An 18,251-nucleotide genomic window follows, 5' to 3' on the forward strand; every position below is an offset into this window, starting at 1 on the left:
AGAGGAGAGCGTTAAATTTTATTTTCAAAATTTAATTAAATTCAATTTAATTTAAAAAAAAAATGTCTGATAAAGAAGTTAAAACTGATGAAAATCAAGAAAAAGTACCACAAGATGGAGACGTTAAACCAGCCGAAAATGGGGAAGCAACTGAAGATAAAGTCACCGAAAAACCGCCCAAGGAAATGCGTGCAGTCGTGCTAACAAATTTTGGTGGACTCAAATCTGTCAAAATTCTTAAAAAACCTGAACCTACTCTCGCAGCTGGCGAAGTTTTAATTCAAGTTAAAGCATGGTAAGCACTAAATATATATTTAAACCTGAAAACCTTTGATGTATTTTTATTACGTCCCATAAAATCAAAATTTTGTAACAATACTGTAATTTTCCTTTCCCCTTTTTTTTTTTTTACATTGATTATTTCAGTGTAAATTTTTTTGTAATATTCATTATTGTTAAAAACATTATGTTATGAAAAAAAATGGCAATTTATTAAAATTCAAAAATTACGAGTTTGAAATGGTTTTGTTCGGCTATAACATGTTAAAATATATGTTGAAACTTGCCATATGTTATGTTGAAATCATTTTTTTTTTTTTATTAAATAGGTTTATTAAATGTTTTTGCCCCATTGCATCAAAGGAAAAATAATATTAATAAAATAAAAATGAATTTACCTTTTTGTCTTTCATTTGTTGGATTTTGTTAAATTTTGTTAATTTTTTCATTTGTCATGTCTACACTACAATATTGTTTAATAAAGTAATGAAAATTTATTTAAAATAATAATAATAATAATAATTAATATTTTAAACATTTAAATTTGTTACAAATATTGAAAATTTCACAAAAAAAAAAAATTTTTTTTGAAATAATTGTTTTAATTTTCATAACACATTTGTACTTTTTTTATTATTATTATTATTTTACAATGGCTTTTTGGATATTTATAGAAGAAAAAATAATAATAATAAATTGGGAAAAATTAAGGAAAATTTTACTGCTTGGTTGGAGGGGGGAAAAATTACCGGATACGACAGGCATGTACCTGTGGTAAATTCACAGTTAATAATTTTAAATAAAATAAATTTTTTTTTTTTTTTCTTATTTAAAAATAAATAAGTGAAATAAAACTTGACTTTTAGAATAAAATATTATATTTTAATATTCCAAAATTATTAAATTCTTCTTCTTTTTTTTTCTTTTTGTCATTGGTTAATAAATCAATTAATTGTAAAAAAAAAAAAAATTAATTAAGAAAATTCTTTACAACTATTAACTTTTTTCTCTCTCTCTCTCTTTATTAAGGTTACCATAGCTGAGAGTAAAATTTTTCATAACTTGAGTGTCTTTTTCTTCAAACTTTGTTTAGAGAGAGAGAGAGAGAGAGAGAGAGAGAGAGAGAGAGAGAGAGAGAGAGAGAGAGAGAGAGAAGAAAATTACTTCAAAACTTTAAAAAAAAAAAAGAATATGATGATAAATTTTTAAAAGTGTTTTTTATTATTAAAATGTAATTAATTATTTTTTTTTTAATACTATTATTATTATTATTATTATATTTATCATTACGTATTATTAAAATTTATTTATTTTTATACTTTGTTTACAGCGGTTTAAATTTTCAAGATCTTATGGTACGAGTGGGAGCCATTGATGCACCCCCAAAAACTCCATTTATTTTGGGCTTGGAATGTGCGGGGCAAATAATCGAAGTGGGAGAAAATGTCGAAGGATTTCAGGTGAGTAATAATAATAATAATAATAATAATAATAATAATAATAATAATAATAATAATAATAATAATAATTTTTTTCTTTTTTTCTTTTTTTTTTTTTATTAAATTGTTAATTGACTCATTTGAAACAATCAAAAAAAAATCCCATTTCCTTATAACGGTCGGGGAGAGGGAGAGGGGAGAAAAGAACACTCATTTGATTAATTCGGGGAAGGGGGGAGAGGAGGGGAGAAAAAAAAAATCTCGTGCTCGAGTTTTCAAAATGTTGTAATTAAAAATCAACCGAAAGTGAAATTGAGCTTAATTAAAAAAAAAAAAAAAATTTTTTTAAAGTTAATATTTAACATTCTTGATTATATACAAAATCACGTGATTCGAAAAAAATAAATTAATAATTTATTTTTAGTTTTTGTATGAATTTGAATGAAGATGGGGGGGGGGTAGTTTTTACCTTACATGAACTTTAAAAGTAGAAAAAAGCAGCAGAATAGTTTGTTACTTTTTAATTTTAATTAAAAGTTTTTTAAATAAACCAAATTCAAAAGTTTTTTTTGTTGTTGTTGTGGTTGGAAAATGCTTGCGGGGGTGTGTACCTAGAGTAGAGTAGAGTCTACAGATCTACAGCATCAATTTTTATAAAAATTGAAACGTTTCAGAAATGAATTTTATTTATTTATTTTCCCACTCATTCTCGTATCTTTTATGTAATGAAATCAATATTAATAATATGTCACGTGTAATTTATTATTAATAATTAACAATCGATATAAAGCAAAACTTTAAGAGATGATGATGATGATGGTGGTGACGAAAGGTAAAGTTTTATGCATAATTCTTTTTCTTTTCTTTTCTTTTCTTTTCTTTTTTTTCCCATTTGAATCGATAATGGTGATGATGATGAATCATTCAACGAGAGCTATGACACATCACATAAGGCTTTATTACATAATTTTATTTTTTTTTTAGCATAATCAATAAAACGAACACGATTTAATTTTTAATAATCAAAACATAAATAATAATATTTTTTGATTTTTTTTTTTTTTTAAATTGAGTGTTGTTTGTTTCAAAAAAACTGTTAAGTTGTTTTTTTTTTTTTTTTTTTTAAATAAGATCGTAAAAAATATAAAATTTATATTTTTTTTTTGTGTTTGAGAGCGTCATCATTACTAATTGCTTTTATGTCTGAATGCTTTTATTACTCCGAAGAAATTGATGCAGTCATTGGCCTTTATAACGTTACTTTTATACACATGGAGTGAAAAATTTTCTCTCTTCTTTGATTAATAATGCAAAAAAAAAAAAATTATTATTATTATTATTTATTATAAAAGTAAAAGAGAGATAGAGAGAGAGAGAGAGAGAGTGAAAAATTAATCATGGAAAGTCAACTTTAATTTTTTTAAATTACCGAAAGTAAAATGAGATTTTCTCTCTCTCTCTCTCTCAAACTTGCTCCAGGCATTTTTTTTTTTTATCCTTATTTTTTGCCACTCGTGCGTTAAACGCATGGAGAAAATTATTTCGGTCATTTTTGAATTTACGGAGAGAATAAATAAAATGATTGAAAATTTTCCAGGTTGGAGATCGCGTGGTTGCTTTACCTGAATATCGTGCGTGGGCGGAAGTGGTAGCTGTACCGGCCAAATACGTTTTCAAAATTCCAAATGAAATGTCTTTTGCGGATGCGGCAGCCATAACGATGAATTACATAGTAGCTTACATATTGGTTTTCGAATTGGGAAATATAAAGCCGGGGAAAAAAGTTCTTTTGCATTCGGCCGGAGGAGCCGTGGTAAGTTTTTTTTTTTTTTTTTTTTACCAATTATCCCAATTATTAATAATTAAAAAAAAAATTGATTCAAAGTTATTGATCGGAACGAAGAGTTTAATAAGTTGCAAAAATTAACGATAAATAACTTTAGTTAAAATTAATAATAATAATAATAATAATAATATACAAATCGGACAAGTATATTATATTTGTCGAAAGGTTTTTTAGCTCATGACGTAAGCAATTGACTTCTTTTTGGTTTAGCGCCATTTTTTGCATTTAAAAAAAAAATGTCGATTAGTTAATTATATTTAAAATGATAATAATAATCGAATTCACTTCCCTACAACTTTTTTTTCTCGAACGGTTAAGTGGAAAAAAAAGAAAAAAAATTGGTTGGCCAGGATTTTTAGTTTTTTTTTTTTTTTTCTTTTTTTTTTTTACATTTGAGCCCACATTTAGTTTTTCCATTTGAAAATTGATAACGAAGCTTTTCGAAGGAAAAGTTAAGAAAGAGAAAGAGAAAGAGAGAGATAGAGAGATACGGTGATAATATTGTAAGTGTTTTAAAATTGTTCAAATAGGTTTTCTATTTATTTGACTATTTTTTTTTTGTTAACTTTTCTGTTTAAAAATGTGCTTTAGGTAGGTTTTTTATATGCTTGGAAATAATATTGTTTTGCTTTTATGGTTTTAATATTATTAGTTTTTTTCTTCCCCCCCCCCCTTCAAAAAAATTTTTTTTTTTTTTTCGAAATAATAACCGAAAAAGCACGTTAGGTTTTGGACCATTTAAATAATTTTTCCTACCCTTTCTAACCATTTAACGGTTTCACTTAAAGTAGGCCAATAAATCAAGTCACGTTTTTTTAAACCCTTTTTTTTTTCTATTTTTTGAATATTGTTTAGGTTTTTATAATTGCTGCTGATGTTGCATTTGATGATGAATACCTGCTTATTTATTATTAATCATCATCATTATTAATTTTTTTATAAATTAATGTAACCGGTTTTTAAATAAATATTTGACCCCCTCCCTCCTCTCTTGTTATTATTCACTAATGTCACACGTTCGTTTATTTATTCAAGACTAGTATTTATTTATTTATTTTATTTTTTTGTCTCTCCAGGTCCTTGTTTTTTTTTCTTCTTTGTATTTATTATATTTAAAATAAGTAACAAAGTGTTGAAAAAAATTGTAAGAAGGTCTTTTCAAAAAAAAAAAATTCGTTCTGACTCAGCATTCGTAGTAATTCAACGAAAAAAAATATTTACATTTAAAAATTATAAATGATTACTCATTATTATCATCATTCAATGCCAACAAACCGCATGAGTTTCACTCGCTAATGGTGGGCGAGGGTAACAAAACAAAAAAATAAATATATAAATATATATAAATTTAGAATGTATAGTTAGGTAGTTAGTTAGTTAAATTAAAAATAATTTTTTTTTTTTCATTTAAAATAATAATAATAGTAATTGTTGTTGTTCGTGTGTCATTCATTCATTCATCTTTAAAACAAAAAACGATTTTTTTTTTTTAACGTAAAAAATTTTTTCATGGATTATTATTATTATTATTATTATTATTATTATTATTATTATTATTATTATTATTATTATTATTATTATTATTATTAATATTATTTTTATGAGTTCGTAATATGAATTTTTTATTTAAAATCATCAGTTTTGTATTATTACGTCATTAGACAACATGGAGGAAGCAGGGTCATTGTTGATATGCGAGTTTTTTTTTTTTTTTTTTTGTTTTCCGTGAATCATATTTAAAATAATAAACATGTTTTAACAATTAGCCTAAAATAGCCTAAACCTGACAATGCCCTGTCACAAACCTACTTATTTGATAACAACAACAACAACAATCATAAATTTAGGGGGGTAAATTTTTAACATTGATTATAACTCGTATGAGTTCCGCAGGGGGGGGGGGAAAGTTTTAAGGTATAATGGATAAATAACATTTTTTGTTTTAAATATTTTTTGAATAAGAGGAAAACGATAGAATATTCGAGACTACGAGACCCACTAAAAAAAAAAAAAAAACAAATTTTGATAACGCTCGTGATAATAGATCATTAAAAAATTAATAAATATTTTTTTTATTATCCATAATTAAATTTTTTTATAATTAACTAATTTACACGTTGAGGGGGACCCCCCAAAATCAATAAAATGACTACATCGACCAATACTAATTAGTTTTTTTTATTTACTGAAAATTCCTATTATTTGGTAAATATAACCGAGAGAGATAATTATTGTTTTTTCTTATATAAAAATAATTTTTTTTTTTTTCATTAATTAAATGTATTACAGTAAATAATAACGTGATAATAATAATAATAATAATAATAATAATAATAATAATAATAATAATAATAATAATAATAATAATAATAATAATAATAAAGGAGTAATCCAAATGCTGTAAATTTTTCGGCTTTTTTTTTATTACGGTGAAAAATAATTTAAATTTAATAAATAATTAAATAAAGTTTATTTTAAATATAATTACTAATTGGTGTGAACAAACAACAACAACAACAACAACAACATTGTTAAAAATAGGAAAATAAATTATTTTATTTAATTATGTTGTAAAAACATTGTTTTTATTTATTTTATTTGTTTAATTATCAATTTTGTTTTTTAAACAATTTTTAAAGTCGTTGGATTTTTTTTTTTAAAATTTGTTTTTAATCTTTTACCAAATTCAAATTATTATAGATACATAAATATATATATATATATATATATATATATATATATATATATATATATATATATATATATTGATTGCTTGCATGTTATTTATTAACCCTTTTATTAGAAATAAATAATGCGTGCCGGAATAAATAGTTTATGATAAAAATTGATTTTTTATATAATTAAATTAAATTTTATATAAATTAATTATAGTAGAATAATTTTTTTTTTTTTTTTTTTACATACACACACATCAAAATTTAGAAAAGCTTGATTGAATTTTTTTTAGCGGTCCCTCATTTTAATTTTTTTTTTTATTAATAATTGATGGATATTGAAGTAGAGAAAATATATATAAATTCGAATTAGAAAAAAAAAAAAGTTTATTATAATATTTAATAGTTTATTAATAATAAGACATTTTTTTTTTTTTTTGTATAATTTAATTATTTATTTTTTTTACGTATAGGGTCAATCGATTGTGCAACTTTGTCGTACCATTCAAGATGTAAAACTTTTTGGTGTGGCTTCAAAAGGGAAACACGAATCCCTTAAGGATAGCATCGATCATCTTTTGGAAAGAGGAACGGATTATGTCGCCGAAATAAGAAAGTCAGTTTTTAAATTCTTTTAATTCAGCCATTTTGATTCCATTTTGTCCTTTATCATCAAATTTAATTTGAATTTTTCTTTTTAAGGGTGTCACCTGATGGAGTCGATGTCATATTCGATTGTAATTGCGGTGACGAATGTAATCGTGGATACAATTTATTGAGACCCATGGGAAAGTACATACTCTTCGGTTCGTCCAACTACGTTACCGGAGAGACGAAGGGATTGTTTAGCGCTGCCAAATCGGTAGGTATTTGTGAATTATTCCAACAAAAAGGAAAATTTTACTCTATCATAATAATAATAATAATTTTACAGTGGTGGCAAGTAGGGAAAACGTCTCCGATAAAATTATTTTACGAAAATAAAAATCTCGGAGGATTGAACTTGCGTCATCTTTTGTACCAGCAAGATGGAGCGTCTTACGTTGCGGAAATCGCTCAAAAAGTTTTCGATTTGTGGAAGGAAAATAAAATTAAACCCGTCGTCGATTCGACTTGGGCATTGGAAGATGTAAGAAAAACGTCAATTTATTATCTTTTGCTGTTAAAAAAAAAAGGAAAGACCGGAAAATGTAGACGGAAAACTTTAATAAGAAAAAAAATTAGGAAATCATTTTCCTCACACGGATCTTTTAAGTAAAAGTAATTTTTTTTTTTTTTCTCTCTCCTTTTTTAGGTTTCGGAAGCCATGCAAAAACTTCACGATCGCAAAAACGTTGGTAAACTTCTTTTAGATCCGGCAATGGAGCCAAAGCCGAAACCTGCTACTCCTCTCAAAGGAAAAAAAGGAAATTCTATTGAAAAAGAAGAAAAAAAGAAAGAAGATGAGGGAGTGAACGGAGTTGCCGAGCAGCAATCTCAAGGTATTTAATATAACATACCTGGATTTAGAATTTTTTTTAAGTTTTGTGTTTTTTCCTTTAAAAAAAAGGGTCTGGGTTTCAAAATGTTTAATTTTTTTTGTTTACAGGGGATGGAAAAGAAAACAACAGCAGTTGAACAAATTATTAAAAAATATATTTTTTATTTTTATTTCAATTTATAATTGTGTCAGCATGTGTGAATATATACATATATATTTATATATATATAAATATTTATATAAATGGAAATTTTTCTTATTAGGAATTATAATTTAAAAGCAAACAACACGTTTTTGTAGGTTCGCTATTTTATGTAAAATTTTTTTATTTTAAAATTTGTATTTTTTTTTTTTTTTTTTAAACGTTATTATCATTATTATTTATATTATTAATTATTATTATTATTATTCATAGCAATTAGATTTTATATTTATTTTTTTTTTTAAATAAAAATATTTATTTGAAAAAAGAAAAAAAAAAAAAAATTTTTTTTGTATATTTAATTTAAATTTTTTTTTTTTTTTTATTGATAATAATATACGAATGAGCTTTTTGATATTTATTAATAATAATAATAATAATTGTTAATTATAAGTTATTAATAATTTATTTTAAAAAAAAAAGAAATGTCTAAATTAAAAATGATTATTAAAAAAAAAAAAAAATATTTTAATACGTAATATTTTTAAATTTTATGTAATTTCATTTAATAATTGCTTGTTTTAAAAATATAAATAAAATCGCTCTCATAAAATAATAATAATAATAATAATAATAATCGGTTTTCTGTGTGTGATATGCATTATTTTTAAAGTTTGAAAAGAAAACCACCAAAAAAAAAAAAGGATTAAAATATTATTATTATTATGATAATAAGAAAATTTATATATATTTAATATTTACATAATTATTATTAAAAGTGTTATTTAAAGCTTGCATAGTTTATTTTATTAGGCAATTATTAAATTAATCATCGAGCACACTTTAAATTAATAAAATATTTTTATTTGTTCCAATAATAATAATAATAATTTATACGTTATTCCACGTACTATTATTATTATTATTATAAAACGGTTTATATTATTTATTATGCTTATTATCAAATTGTTTTATTAAAAAGAAAATTTTAATGCCATAAATGTTATTAAAAAAAAAAAAAAAAATTAAATATTATTCGTCAGCTTAATTAAAAAAAAAAAATTATAATTATACCAAAGTGTTTTTTTATTTATTTTCTGTACTATTAATGTATTATATGTATTCAGGATTTATGTACTTTAAATATTATTATTAATTATTTTGTGGCCAAATAAATAATTTGATGTAAGACTGTATGTATGTAATTTTAAAAAAAAAAAAAAATTTTTTTTTTTATTTAAATTTTTATCCTTTGAATTGTGAGAAAAAATTTTTTTTTTTTTTTTTGTGTGTGTTCCAATAACGAATTTTTTTTTTTTAATTTAAAAATAATTTGATAAAAGTAAAATTTATAAACAAAACAATTTGTTTACAATTAAGTTTTTTAAAAAAAAAAAAAAAAAATTATTATTATTATTTTTTTCAATTTGAAATTTAAAATAATTTTTTTTTTTTTTTTTATCGAATTAAAATAAATTTAATTAATTTTAAATAAAGTTTTGTTCACCTTGTGGTGAAAAATGGAGGTCATAACGAAAAAATCTCAAATTTCAGTTTTTGAGGGAACGTCACGTTCGACAAATTCATCATCTTATTCAAGTGATATGTATAACAGTAGCGATGATTCCGATGATGATGATGATGATGATGATTACAGTGATTCAGATGATTCAGATGATGGCTACGAATATAATATATTACCCGATGATAATGCCATCGTAAACGTTTTGAAAACTCAAGAATATTGTTTTGATTTTACTCATTTTTCAGAAAAACTTATCGATGCAACTTTTTTAGAAGCAACAAAATATTTAACACAATCGAAAAATTATTTTGCTTCCAACGAAGTCATTCAACCCATCATTCACGAAATGCTATCATATTTAAATTACGAACACTCGGATTCGGAATATTCTCATAGTTTCATATTTCCCCAAAATCCTAAACCAAAAGCTAAAAATTGGAAAAATGAAGATTATATCGAATGGCCGAAAATATCTGAATTTAATATTAAATTGGGACTGGAAAAACTGGAAGATTATGTTGCGACTTGGAAAAGACCCTCGGATTGGTTATTTTGCGTTGAATTTTTAGGTTTTGAAAGCGAAGATTGCAGTAATATATTTGTTTATGAGGTTTAATTTTTATTTTTATCATAAAATTTATCCATTAATTTCATTAAATGTTTATTTAAATGTACCTATTGGATTTTTCAGGTTGAATGGAGTAAACCAAGCAATGCCTATCCTATTCCACAAGCTTCGGCTAGCGTTTTTTTTGCTTTAGAAGTATTTAAAATGGTTCCCCACAATCATGATCGCAGAATACAGGTAATTTTAATAAACAACTCCCACTCTAAAAATATTTAAAATTAATAATTGATTAAATAAAAATTTATTTATTTATTTTTTTTTTTTTTTAGGTTTCTTACGTTTTTGAAACTTCTAATGTTATTCATACTCCTGGAAAAGTACCCAATTTTCAAGAAATTTGGTTAAATTCTATTATAAATGCAAAATTAAAGGCATACAAATCCATGACGTTTTCAGTAAGTTTTACAAATTTAATTAAAAATAATAATATTACCTTTTTTTTTTTTTTTTTAAATACTAAAGACAGACAGACACAGTTTTTAATTAGTTTGTACTAAAATAATTAATTAATTAAAGTACAAATTATATTATATTATATTATATAATTAAAGTAAGAAAATTTTAACATGAAAAATAATAATTATTTATCAATAATAACATTCATAATAAATAATTTTACTACTTTATTTACATTAAAGCTTTTAATATAACAATAAATATATTGATTAATTCAAAATTTATTAACAACAAAATAATACATAACTAGATATTTAATTTATTTATTAAATTAATATCACGGTATCACATTAGAATAGAAAATTCATAACAAATAATAACAAAATAATTAAATAATAATAAATTTTAATAACAATTTTTAATTATTTAATTGTTTTTAACATAGAATTATTTATTATTGATCGTGTTTATAAATAATAATAATAATAATAAAGCAATTTTTTAGAAAACACTTTTAATACATTTTAAATAAACTAAAATTATATTTATTTTTTTTTTACTTTGGGAAAAAAAATTATTGCTTAATTGTGACTACGATGTATTATATTTGCACGTAAATTTTAATATTTTATATTTAATATTCCATCTAAAAGAATATTAAAATAATTCAATCTATTTCACGTAGGAAAAAAAATGTAAAAAACTTATATTTACCACGTGTAGGTCAGAAAAAGGAAAAAAATAAATCACTTTAATATTATTACATAAAAGAAGCCAAGATAAAATGTGAAAAATGTGAATTTTTTTTTTAAGAAAAATGTTATCATGTTTCGTCTTCAAACTCGATTCGTTCTTACACAATTGCATTTTTACTAGCTAAGCATTTAATTTTTTTTTATCACGGGTCTTTCAGAGATAAATTTGCAGGCTCCGAAGTAGTTTCATCTCCGTTAGACAGAGTTTTGTCAGGAGATGCGACTTTCGAAGATTGATCCTGTAAATCAATCTTATTCGATGAAGATGATTCCTTTTTTTGAGGAACGTCTGCATTGCGATCCGAAATACTGCATGCTTCATTTACATGTTTATTAAACGTTTCGCTTCTGTCTGCGTACACGTGATGGCCAGCTCCGTTAATCACCTTCATTAAAATATAATTTATTTTTATCGAGTAAAACAATTAAATGATGCCGGGTATTTGAAATAAATAATATCAACTTACGATGACGTTAACGTAAGAATCACTGGATCTTAATTCTTTGATTTTGTCACTCGCGGAACTATCTACCCATGATCTGGCCCCGTAAATTAGAGTAATGGGCACATCTTCCCTTAATAAATTCATTCTATTTATTATTGGATGTTTGGCCCATCCAAAACCGGTCATCATTGCATGAAAAGCACTTTCACCGCTGTAAAATAAAATTTGACAAATAATTTAAAATACTAGAAAAAATTCAAATATTTAGATTGTAATGCACAGGTAGCCTCATACAAGCTAACTATTACATACCTAGGTTTTTGTGCATTGCATTGAAAAATATATTGGGGAATCATTCCTATATCTTCTTGAAGTAAAGGAGCAAATTTTCTAATAATATCAGGTCTAGCTTTTTCAATTAACCACTGACCTAAAAAAAAGAAATTTTTATAGTTAATAAATTATAATATGATCAAGTTTTTAAGTAGTTTCTTTATTATTAAAAACAAAAAAAAGACTTATAAAGCTTTACCTAACGGTCCAGCAGCTCTAACTGTAGACAGAGGGTTAAACGGCTGGAGAATATAAGCTGCTGCTCTTATAAATAAAGAATATTTATATTTTGGAGAGTGCTCATCTGGTTTTTCAGGAAAACCCCATGGATCAGCCAAAATTAAATGTTTAACTCTAAAAAAAAAAATTAAATGAAAACAAATGAAACTAGTAAAAATACTTTAAATTATTATTTTTGTTGCACTTTAATGTGATTTTTATTAAAAAAAAAAAAGTTTTGAGTAAACAAGAACCTGTCAGGATATTTAATAGCATAAGAAGCAGCCAAAAATCCTCCCATACTGTGTCCTAGAAGAATCATTTTTTCTAATTTCATTTCTTTCCTCCAAGCTTCGATTGACCTAACCAACTGCTGCTCAGCTTCCAACCCATCCGAACTGAACAAAGGTCTTGAACTTCTTCCAAATCCTACCACATACAAATAGTAGGCTTAGCTATTATCAGCATAAGATTTAATATGTAAAAATAAATAAGAAGGTGTTTTATTAAAAGATGGAATAATAAAACAATACACACATAACTTAAAATTTACCTAAAACATCAATTGCATAAACTGGTCTAGTTGCTGCAAAAGAGTCTAAATTTAAAACCCACAGTGCAACTCCTGATGCTAATCCATGTAATAATAGTATTGGGGTTTTTTTTGATTCTTCATTCAAAGATAAGGTCCATATTTTATCTGATATGCCAACACTGGGTCCAATATCAACATAACTACCACGATAAGCTGTCTTTAGATCTAAAAGATATTACTTTTTTAACTTTACGGAAACTGACTTTATAGAATTTAAATTCAGATATCATTATTTATTAGCATTATGTTATTACCACTCCAATAAATTATTATTTTTACTGTTATATAAATAAACAAGATTTTAATTTCAAAAAATAATTTTTTTTTTTTTTTTTATAGGTTCCTGAAAATATTTGTCAAAGTTTAAAATTAAATGATCATGAGTCTGGAAAAAGAAAATAAAATTCAAAATTTAAAGTAAGGTTAATAGATAAGTAATTAATTATTTTAACATATAAGTAATACATTAATATTTATAATACATAAAATATATTAAAATATATGTTAATGAAATTAAAACTAGGTAAATGTTTCAAAATTCTTTGAACATAAAAAATAAATATAATAATAATTTTTGTATGTAAACTAAGTCATAAATCATAAATAAACTAACTTGATAAAACTTACATGATAAAATTTTTTTTTCTGCTGATCTTAGCATATCCCCATCAGCTCCAGTCCAATTATAAAGGAACCAAAACCAACTAAAATTTAAAAAAAAAAATGTTGAGAATAATAAAATTACTATTACTATTTTTACTTTTTAGAAAAACTTCATTTAAAGGCTTAATATTGTTACCGTAAAAAAAGTTAATGCGTAAATCTTTCTTTTGATGTTTGTTGTATTAAATGCGAAATATAGTTAATAAATACCTTTTACTTTCTACTGGTTGAAGTGCAACTTCTTCATTTGCCATGTGTTCTTCCTTTGTTTTTTTCTTTACAAAGAAATAAGTAATACCCGATGACAAGTAAGAGCAAGAAGCTTTAATGTATCTAACAAAAACCATACTTATAAAAACAAAAATTGGAAAACACCAGCCAAGAAAGGCTTTAATAAAAATTGTGATTATTGAAAGGATTAGATTATAAATTAGTAGTGACTAAAATTAGCTGTTACTTGAAAACTTACATCTTTATTTGATTGACGCACTACTTACAATTTTGACAAATGATAATTTCAGACGACGGTTCTACCAACATAAAAGTTTTCATTTCCTGTAATGTAGTTTATTTGCAAATAACACTGTACTTTTGCCGCCTTTTTCATTACTTTGTAAGCGTTAAAAAAATAATTGTTTTACTGTGGTTGATTTATAACTTGTATTGAAAATTTGTTGGTTTAGTTTAAAAAATGTCAAATTTGGGAAGTGAGAAAGATATTCGTTCTGGGGATTCAGATGCACCTGATTCTCCTTTAAATAGATCTCAAGGGAATTCCAGCATCAGACATAATGATTCTCAACCACCTACCCCTGGTACTCCTGGTAGAATAAATAGCCTTAGATCTACTCCAACCCATCAGCAAAGAATCAACCAAAGTGATGGCAATATTGTTCCCGACAGTTCTGATGGGATGTCTTCCCCAAAAAGAAATCTTGGAACGAGTCCATATATTGGTGAGTTTAATTTGTAATTCTTAACATTAACCATAAATAAGAAAATGTTATTAATATTGATATTAAAATAAATAAAAAGGACTGAGTGAAATTGATTTGTCATCACCTCTTAATTATGGAACTCCAAGTTCTCTTGGATCAGTCAGAACCCCCAGATCGACCATTCACGAAACTCCTATAAGATTGAGACCAGACTTACGTATGGAAAGAAGAATTAGAACAGTTAATGTTGACTCTGAGCATTATGCAAATAGTGTAAGTAATTATCAAGTTTTTTGTAAATGAATTACTTGTGAAGAAAATGTTTTTACATTAAGAAAATTTTTAGCCTGCAATGAATGGAGAACTACCTTCGACAGAAGAAGACAATAATGGTGATGCACAATTGGTAATTTGGGGAACCGATGTGATTGTGAGTCATTGTAAAAAAAAATTTAAAAAGTTTATCATTTCTTTCATGCAATGTTACACTGACATTGATGAAAGATGCGAAGGAATCAACACAGAAGAACCATTTTATCTCCAAAAATTAAGAGAGGTATTTGTTTATAAATTTACCTGATAAAATTAAACCTTTGTGCATTTAATTAAACTTTTTTTTTTTTTTAATTTTCAGATAAATACTTTAGAAGAACCTTTTTTAAATCTTAATTGTGAACACTTAAAACTATTTGACACCACATTGTACCAGCAATTAGTCAGTTATCCTCAAGAAGTCATTCCTATATTTGATATGACCGTTAATGAAATGTTTTTTGAACGATATCCAGATGCAGTTTTAAAATTTCAAATTCAAGTCAGACCATTCAATGTTCAAAAGACTGATAGTATGAGATCTCTCAATCCTGAAGGTAATTAAAAAAATTTTTTTTTTTAAAAAATATGTAAAGTTATTTTAAGAACATTTTTAACAAAAATTTTTTTTTCAGATGTGGATCAACTCATAACAGTCAGTGGTATGGTGATAAGAACATCAAATGTTAGTCCAGAAATGAGGGAGGCACTTTTTCGTTGTAGTGTATGCGATAAAGAATGCGATGTAGAGATTGATCGAGGACGCATAATTGAACCAAACTATTGTGATTCTTGCAATACAAATTATTCTTTTCAGTTAATTCATAATAGATGTACTTTCACTGATAGACAAATGATTAAACTTCAAGAATCACCAGGTATTGAAATTTAAATTTATTTCGCTTGTATGATAAAATGGAAAAATTAAAAATTTCAATTTTGTTTTTATTTTTTTAGAAAATATGCCTCCTGGTCAAACTCCGCATACCATTATTTTGTTTGCACATAACAATTTGGTGGATTTTGTTCAATCTGGAGATCGTGTCACTGTAACCGGAATTTATAGGGCTTTACCAATTCAAGCTAATCCTAGAATGAGGAATGTTAGGGCTGCTTATAGAACACACGTTGATGTTTTACATTTTCGAAAATTAAGTAAAAAAAGGCTTTATGATTTTAGTGATGGGTTAGTAATTGAATGGTGTTATAAAACAAATTATCTTTAATTTAATTTTTTTGTATTTTTATACTTTTTAAAATTTAAATTCAACAAACAATTTGTGTATTATTTGCTCTATAGAACAATGCATGCTTTTCCACCTGAACGAATGGAAGAAATCAAATTATTATCGGAAAAAGACGATTTATATGAAAGATTGGCTAGAGCTATTGCTCCATCCATATATGAAAACATCGATATAAAAAAAGGAATATTACTTCAGCTTTTCGGTGGCACTAAAAAAGATTTTCAAACTTGTGGTAGAAAAAATTTCAGGTTTGTAATTATACTTAATTTTTAATTTTAATAATAACCTAGAAAGGCGTATTCATTATTTTAAATAATACGTAAAATAAAGATTATGAAAATATTTTTTGTGATTCATTAAATTAAAAAAGTTTTATAATTTTTTTTTTATCAATAGGGCAGACATTAATATTCTTCTTTGTGGTGATCCCGGAACTAGTAAGTCTCAATTGTTACAATATGTATATAATTTATTGCCTCGTAGTCAGTATACATCCGGTAAAGGATCTTCAGCTGTGGGTTTAACTGCTTACGTAACAAAAGATCCTGAAACTAGACAAATCGTCCTACAAACGTTTGTACTTGCTTATAATTATTCTGTTTAAAGTTGTTGTATTGGATCATCTTTGTCTAGTTTAAATTTTTATTTTTTTTGTAGGGGAGCTTTGGTTTTGGCAGATAATGGAGTTTGTTGCATTGACGAATTCGACAAAATGAACGATTCTACCAGAAGTGTTTTACATGAAGTAATGGAACAGCAAACTCTTAGTATAGCAAAAGCTGGTATAATATGTCAGCTGAATGCGAGAACTTCTATATTAGCCGCTGCCAATCCTATAGAATCTCAATGGAATAAAAATAAAACGATAATTGAAAATATAAATCTTCCTCACACTTTAATGTCTAGATTTGATTTAATATTTTTAATTTTGGATCCACAAAATGAAATTTATGATAGACGACTAGCTCGCCATTTGGTTTCATTATATTTTAATCAGACAGAAATTGAAGAAGAACAGTACACGGTAATATTTATTTTAAAATAATCAAACTTATTGAATTATTATTGATGAATAATAATAATAAGAAATTAATTTAAATGTAGTTAATAAGATAAGGTTGAACGAAATGAATTTTTAATGTTATTTATTCAGGATATGTCTCTTCTTCGGGATTATATTGCTTATGCAAAGGAACATGTTTATCCAAAACTAACTTCGGATTCAAAGGACAAATTAATAACTGCTTACGTAGAAATGAGAAAATTAGGGTCGGGAAAAGGACACATTTCAGCTTATCCTCGACAATTAGAATCTTTAATAAGGTTAGCTGAAGCTCACGCAAAAGTGAGATTATCAGAAACGGTTGATGTTCAAGATGTCGAAGAAGCCTACAGGTAAGGCCATTTTTTTTTAAATTTACATAATTGTAAAATTAAATTAATATTACGTTAAATTTTTCAATCAATTAATTGTCTTATTTTTAACGAATGGCATTTCAGACTTCATAGGGAAGCCGTCAAGCAGTCGGCTACTGATCCTTTATCTGGTAAGATAGATGTTGGAATTCTTACAACGGGAATCAGTACAGCAGCCAGGAAAAAGAGAATAGAAGTAGCAGAAGCATTGAAAAAATTAATTGAAAATAGTGCTAAAATTACTCCAACTCTTAATTTAAGCAAATTATTGAATGAATTTCGTCAAACTTCTCAACTTGTGAGTGTTTCTAAAATAATTTTTTTACTTTTTTTTAGTTAAGTCATTTTTTAAATTAAAATAATTTTCCTTGCAGATGATAACGAAAGAAATGTTCGAAGATGCAATTAAAGATTTACAAGATGATAAAATAATAACTATGATAAATAAAAATGCTATAAGGTTTAACAAATAAGGTTATGTAATAAAATTACTTCAAATAATCAATTACCTATGTAATTTTAAAGTTTAAGTACTTATTGTAAAAATTGTTCATTTTTCAAACACGTTTGTCGAATAATTATGTGCCTAATGTCTTTTAATATATTTTTTATAAAATTAAAAAATTCGTTTAAAATAGTTTTTAAATATTGTATTCAAAATTCATCAAAATATTTTAATTATTAAAATTCAAATTTTTTTTTTAAGTAAAACAAATTCAACTTAAGGAGGGAAAAATTATAAGTGCTAAGGTTGTACATCTCGAAATATTCGATATATCGACTATCAGGGCAGAAAACTTCGTCGTTCAAATGTCAAACCCGAAATACCGTAGGCTCCAGTAAATATAAATAAAATTTTCGTTATCTTTTTATAAAGATTTTTTATTTGATGAGATTTAAAATTAAACTTGATTTTT

General features: G+C 25.0%; 4 protein-coding genes across 4 annotated transcripts; 3 read left to right on the plus strand and 1 right to left on the minus strand.

Moving 5' to 3' along the window:
- Window positions 1-62: 62 nt before the first annotated feature.
- Window positions 63-7,856, plus strand: Phum_PHUM177420 (quinone oxidoreductase, putative; the record flags this gene model as incomplete). The annotated part of the gene is made up of 8 exons (XM_002425112.1): window positions 63-295; window positions 1,610-1,739; window positions 3,316-3,531; window positions 6,713-6,855; window positions 6,942-7,101; window positions 7,174-7,368; window positions 7,534-7,720; window positions 7,828-7,856. 8 exons carry the CDS (start codon window positions 63-65, stop codon window positions 7,854-7,856), a joined length of 1,293 nt encoding a protein of 430 aa, XP_002425157.1.
- Window positions 7,857-9,381: 1,525 nt separating this feature from the next.
- On the plus strand, window positions 9,382-11,286 carry Phum_PHUM177430 (uncharacterized protein; the record flags this gene model as incomplete). The annotated part of the gene is made up of 3 exons (XM_002425113.1): window positions 9,382-9,996; window positions 10,078-10,191; window positions 11,224-11,286. The coding sequence occupies 3 exons, from the start codon at window positions 9,382-9,384 to the stop codon at window positions 11,284-11,286; spliced, it is 792 nt and encodes a 263-aa protein (XP_002425158.1).
- A 22-nt stretch (window positions 11,287-11,308) lies between these two features.
- Window positions 11,309-13,768, minus strand: Phum_PHUM177440 (Abhydrolase domain-containing protein, putative; the record flags this gene model as incomplete). The annotated part of the gene is made up of 8 exons (XM_002425114.1): window positions 11,309-11,551; window positions 11,633-11,822; window positions 11,924-12,041; window positions 12,144-12,298; window positions 12,418-12,592; window positions 12,717-12,923; window positions 13,386-13,462; window positions 13,632-13,768. The coding sequence occupies 8 exons, from the start codon at window positions 13,766-13,768 to the stop codon at window positions 11,309-11,311; spliced, it is 1,302 nt and encodes a 433-aa protein (XP_002425159.1).
- Window positions 13,769-14,112: 344 nt separating this feature from the next.
- Window positions 14,113-17,807, plus strand: Phum_PHUM177450 (DNA replication licensing factor MCM4, putative; the record flags this gene model as incomplete). Its single annotated transcript, XM_002425115.1, has 12 exons — window positions 14,113-14,377; window positions 14,457-14,632; window positions 14,706-14,915; window positions 14,994-15,228; window positions 15,307-15,549; window positions 15,629-15,857; window positions 15,972-16,166; window positions 16,315-16,491; window positions 16,576-16,942; window positions 17,072-17,313; window positions 17,419-17,632; window positions 17,709-17,807. 12 exons carry the CDS (start codon window positions 14,113-14,115, stop codon window positions 17,805-17,807), a joined length of 2,652 nt encoding a protein of 883 aa, XP_002425160.1.
- Window positions 17,808-18,251: the final 444 nt, after the last annotated feature.

Source organism: Pediculus humanus, genomic scaffold (assembly GCF_000006295.1).
Source record: "Pediculus humanus corporis 1103172107524 genomic scaffold, whole genome shotgun sequence".
Lineage (NCBI taxonomy): Eukaryota > Metazoa > Arthropoda > Insecta > Psocodea > Pediculidae > Pediculus > Pediculus humanus.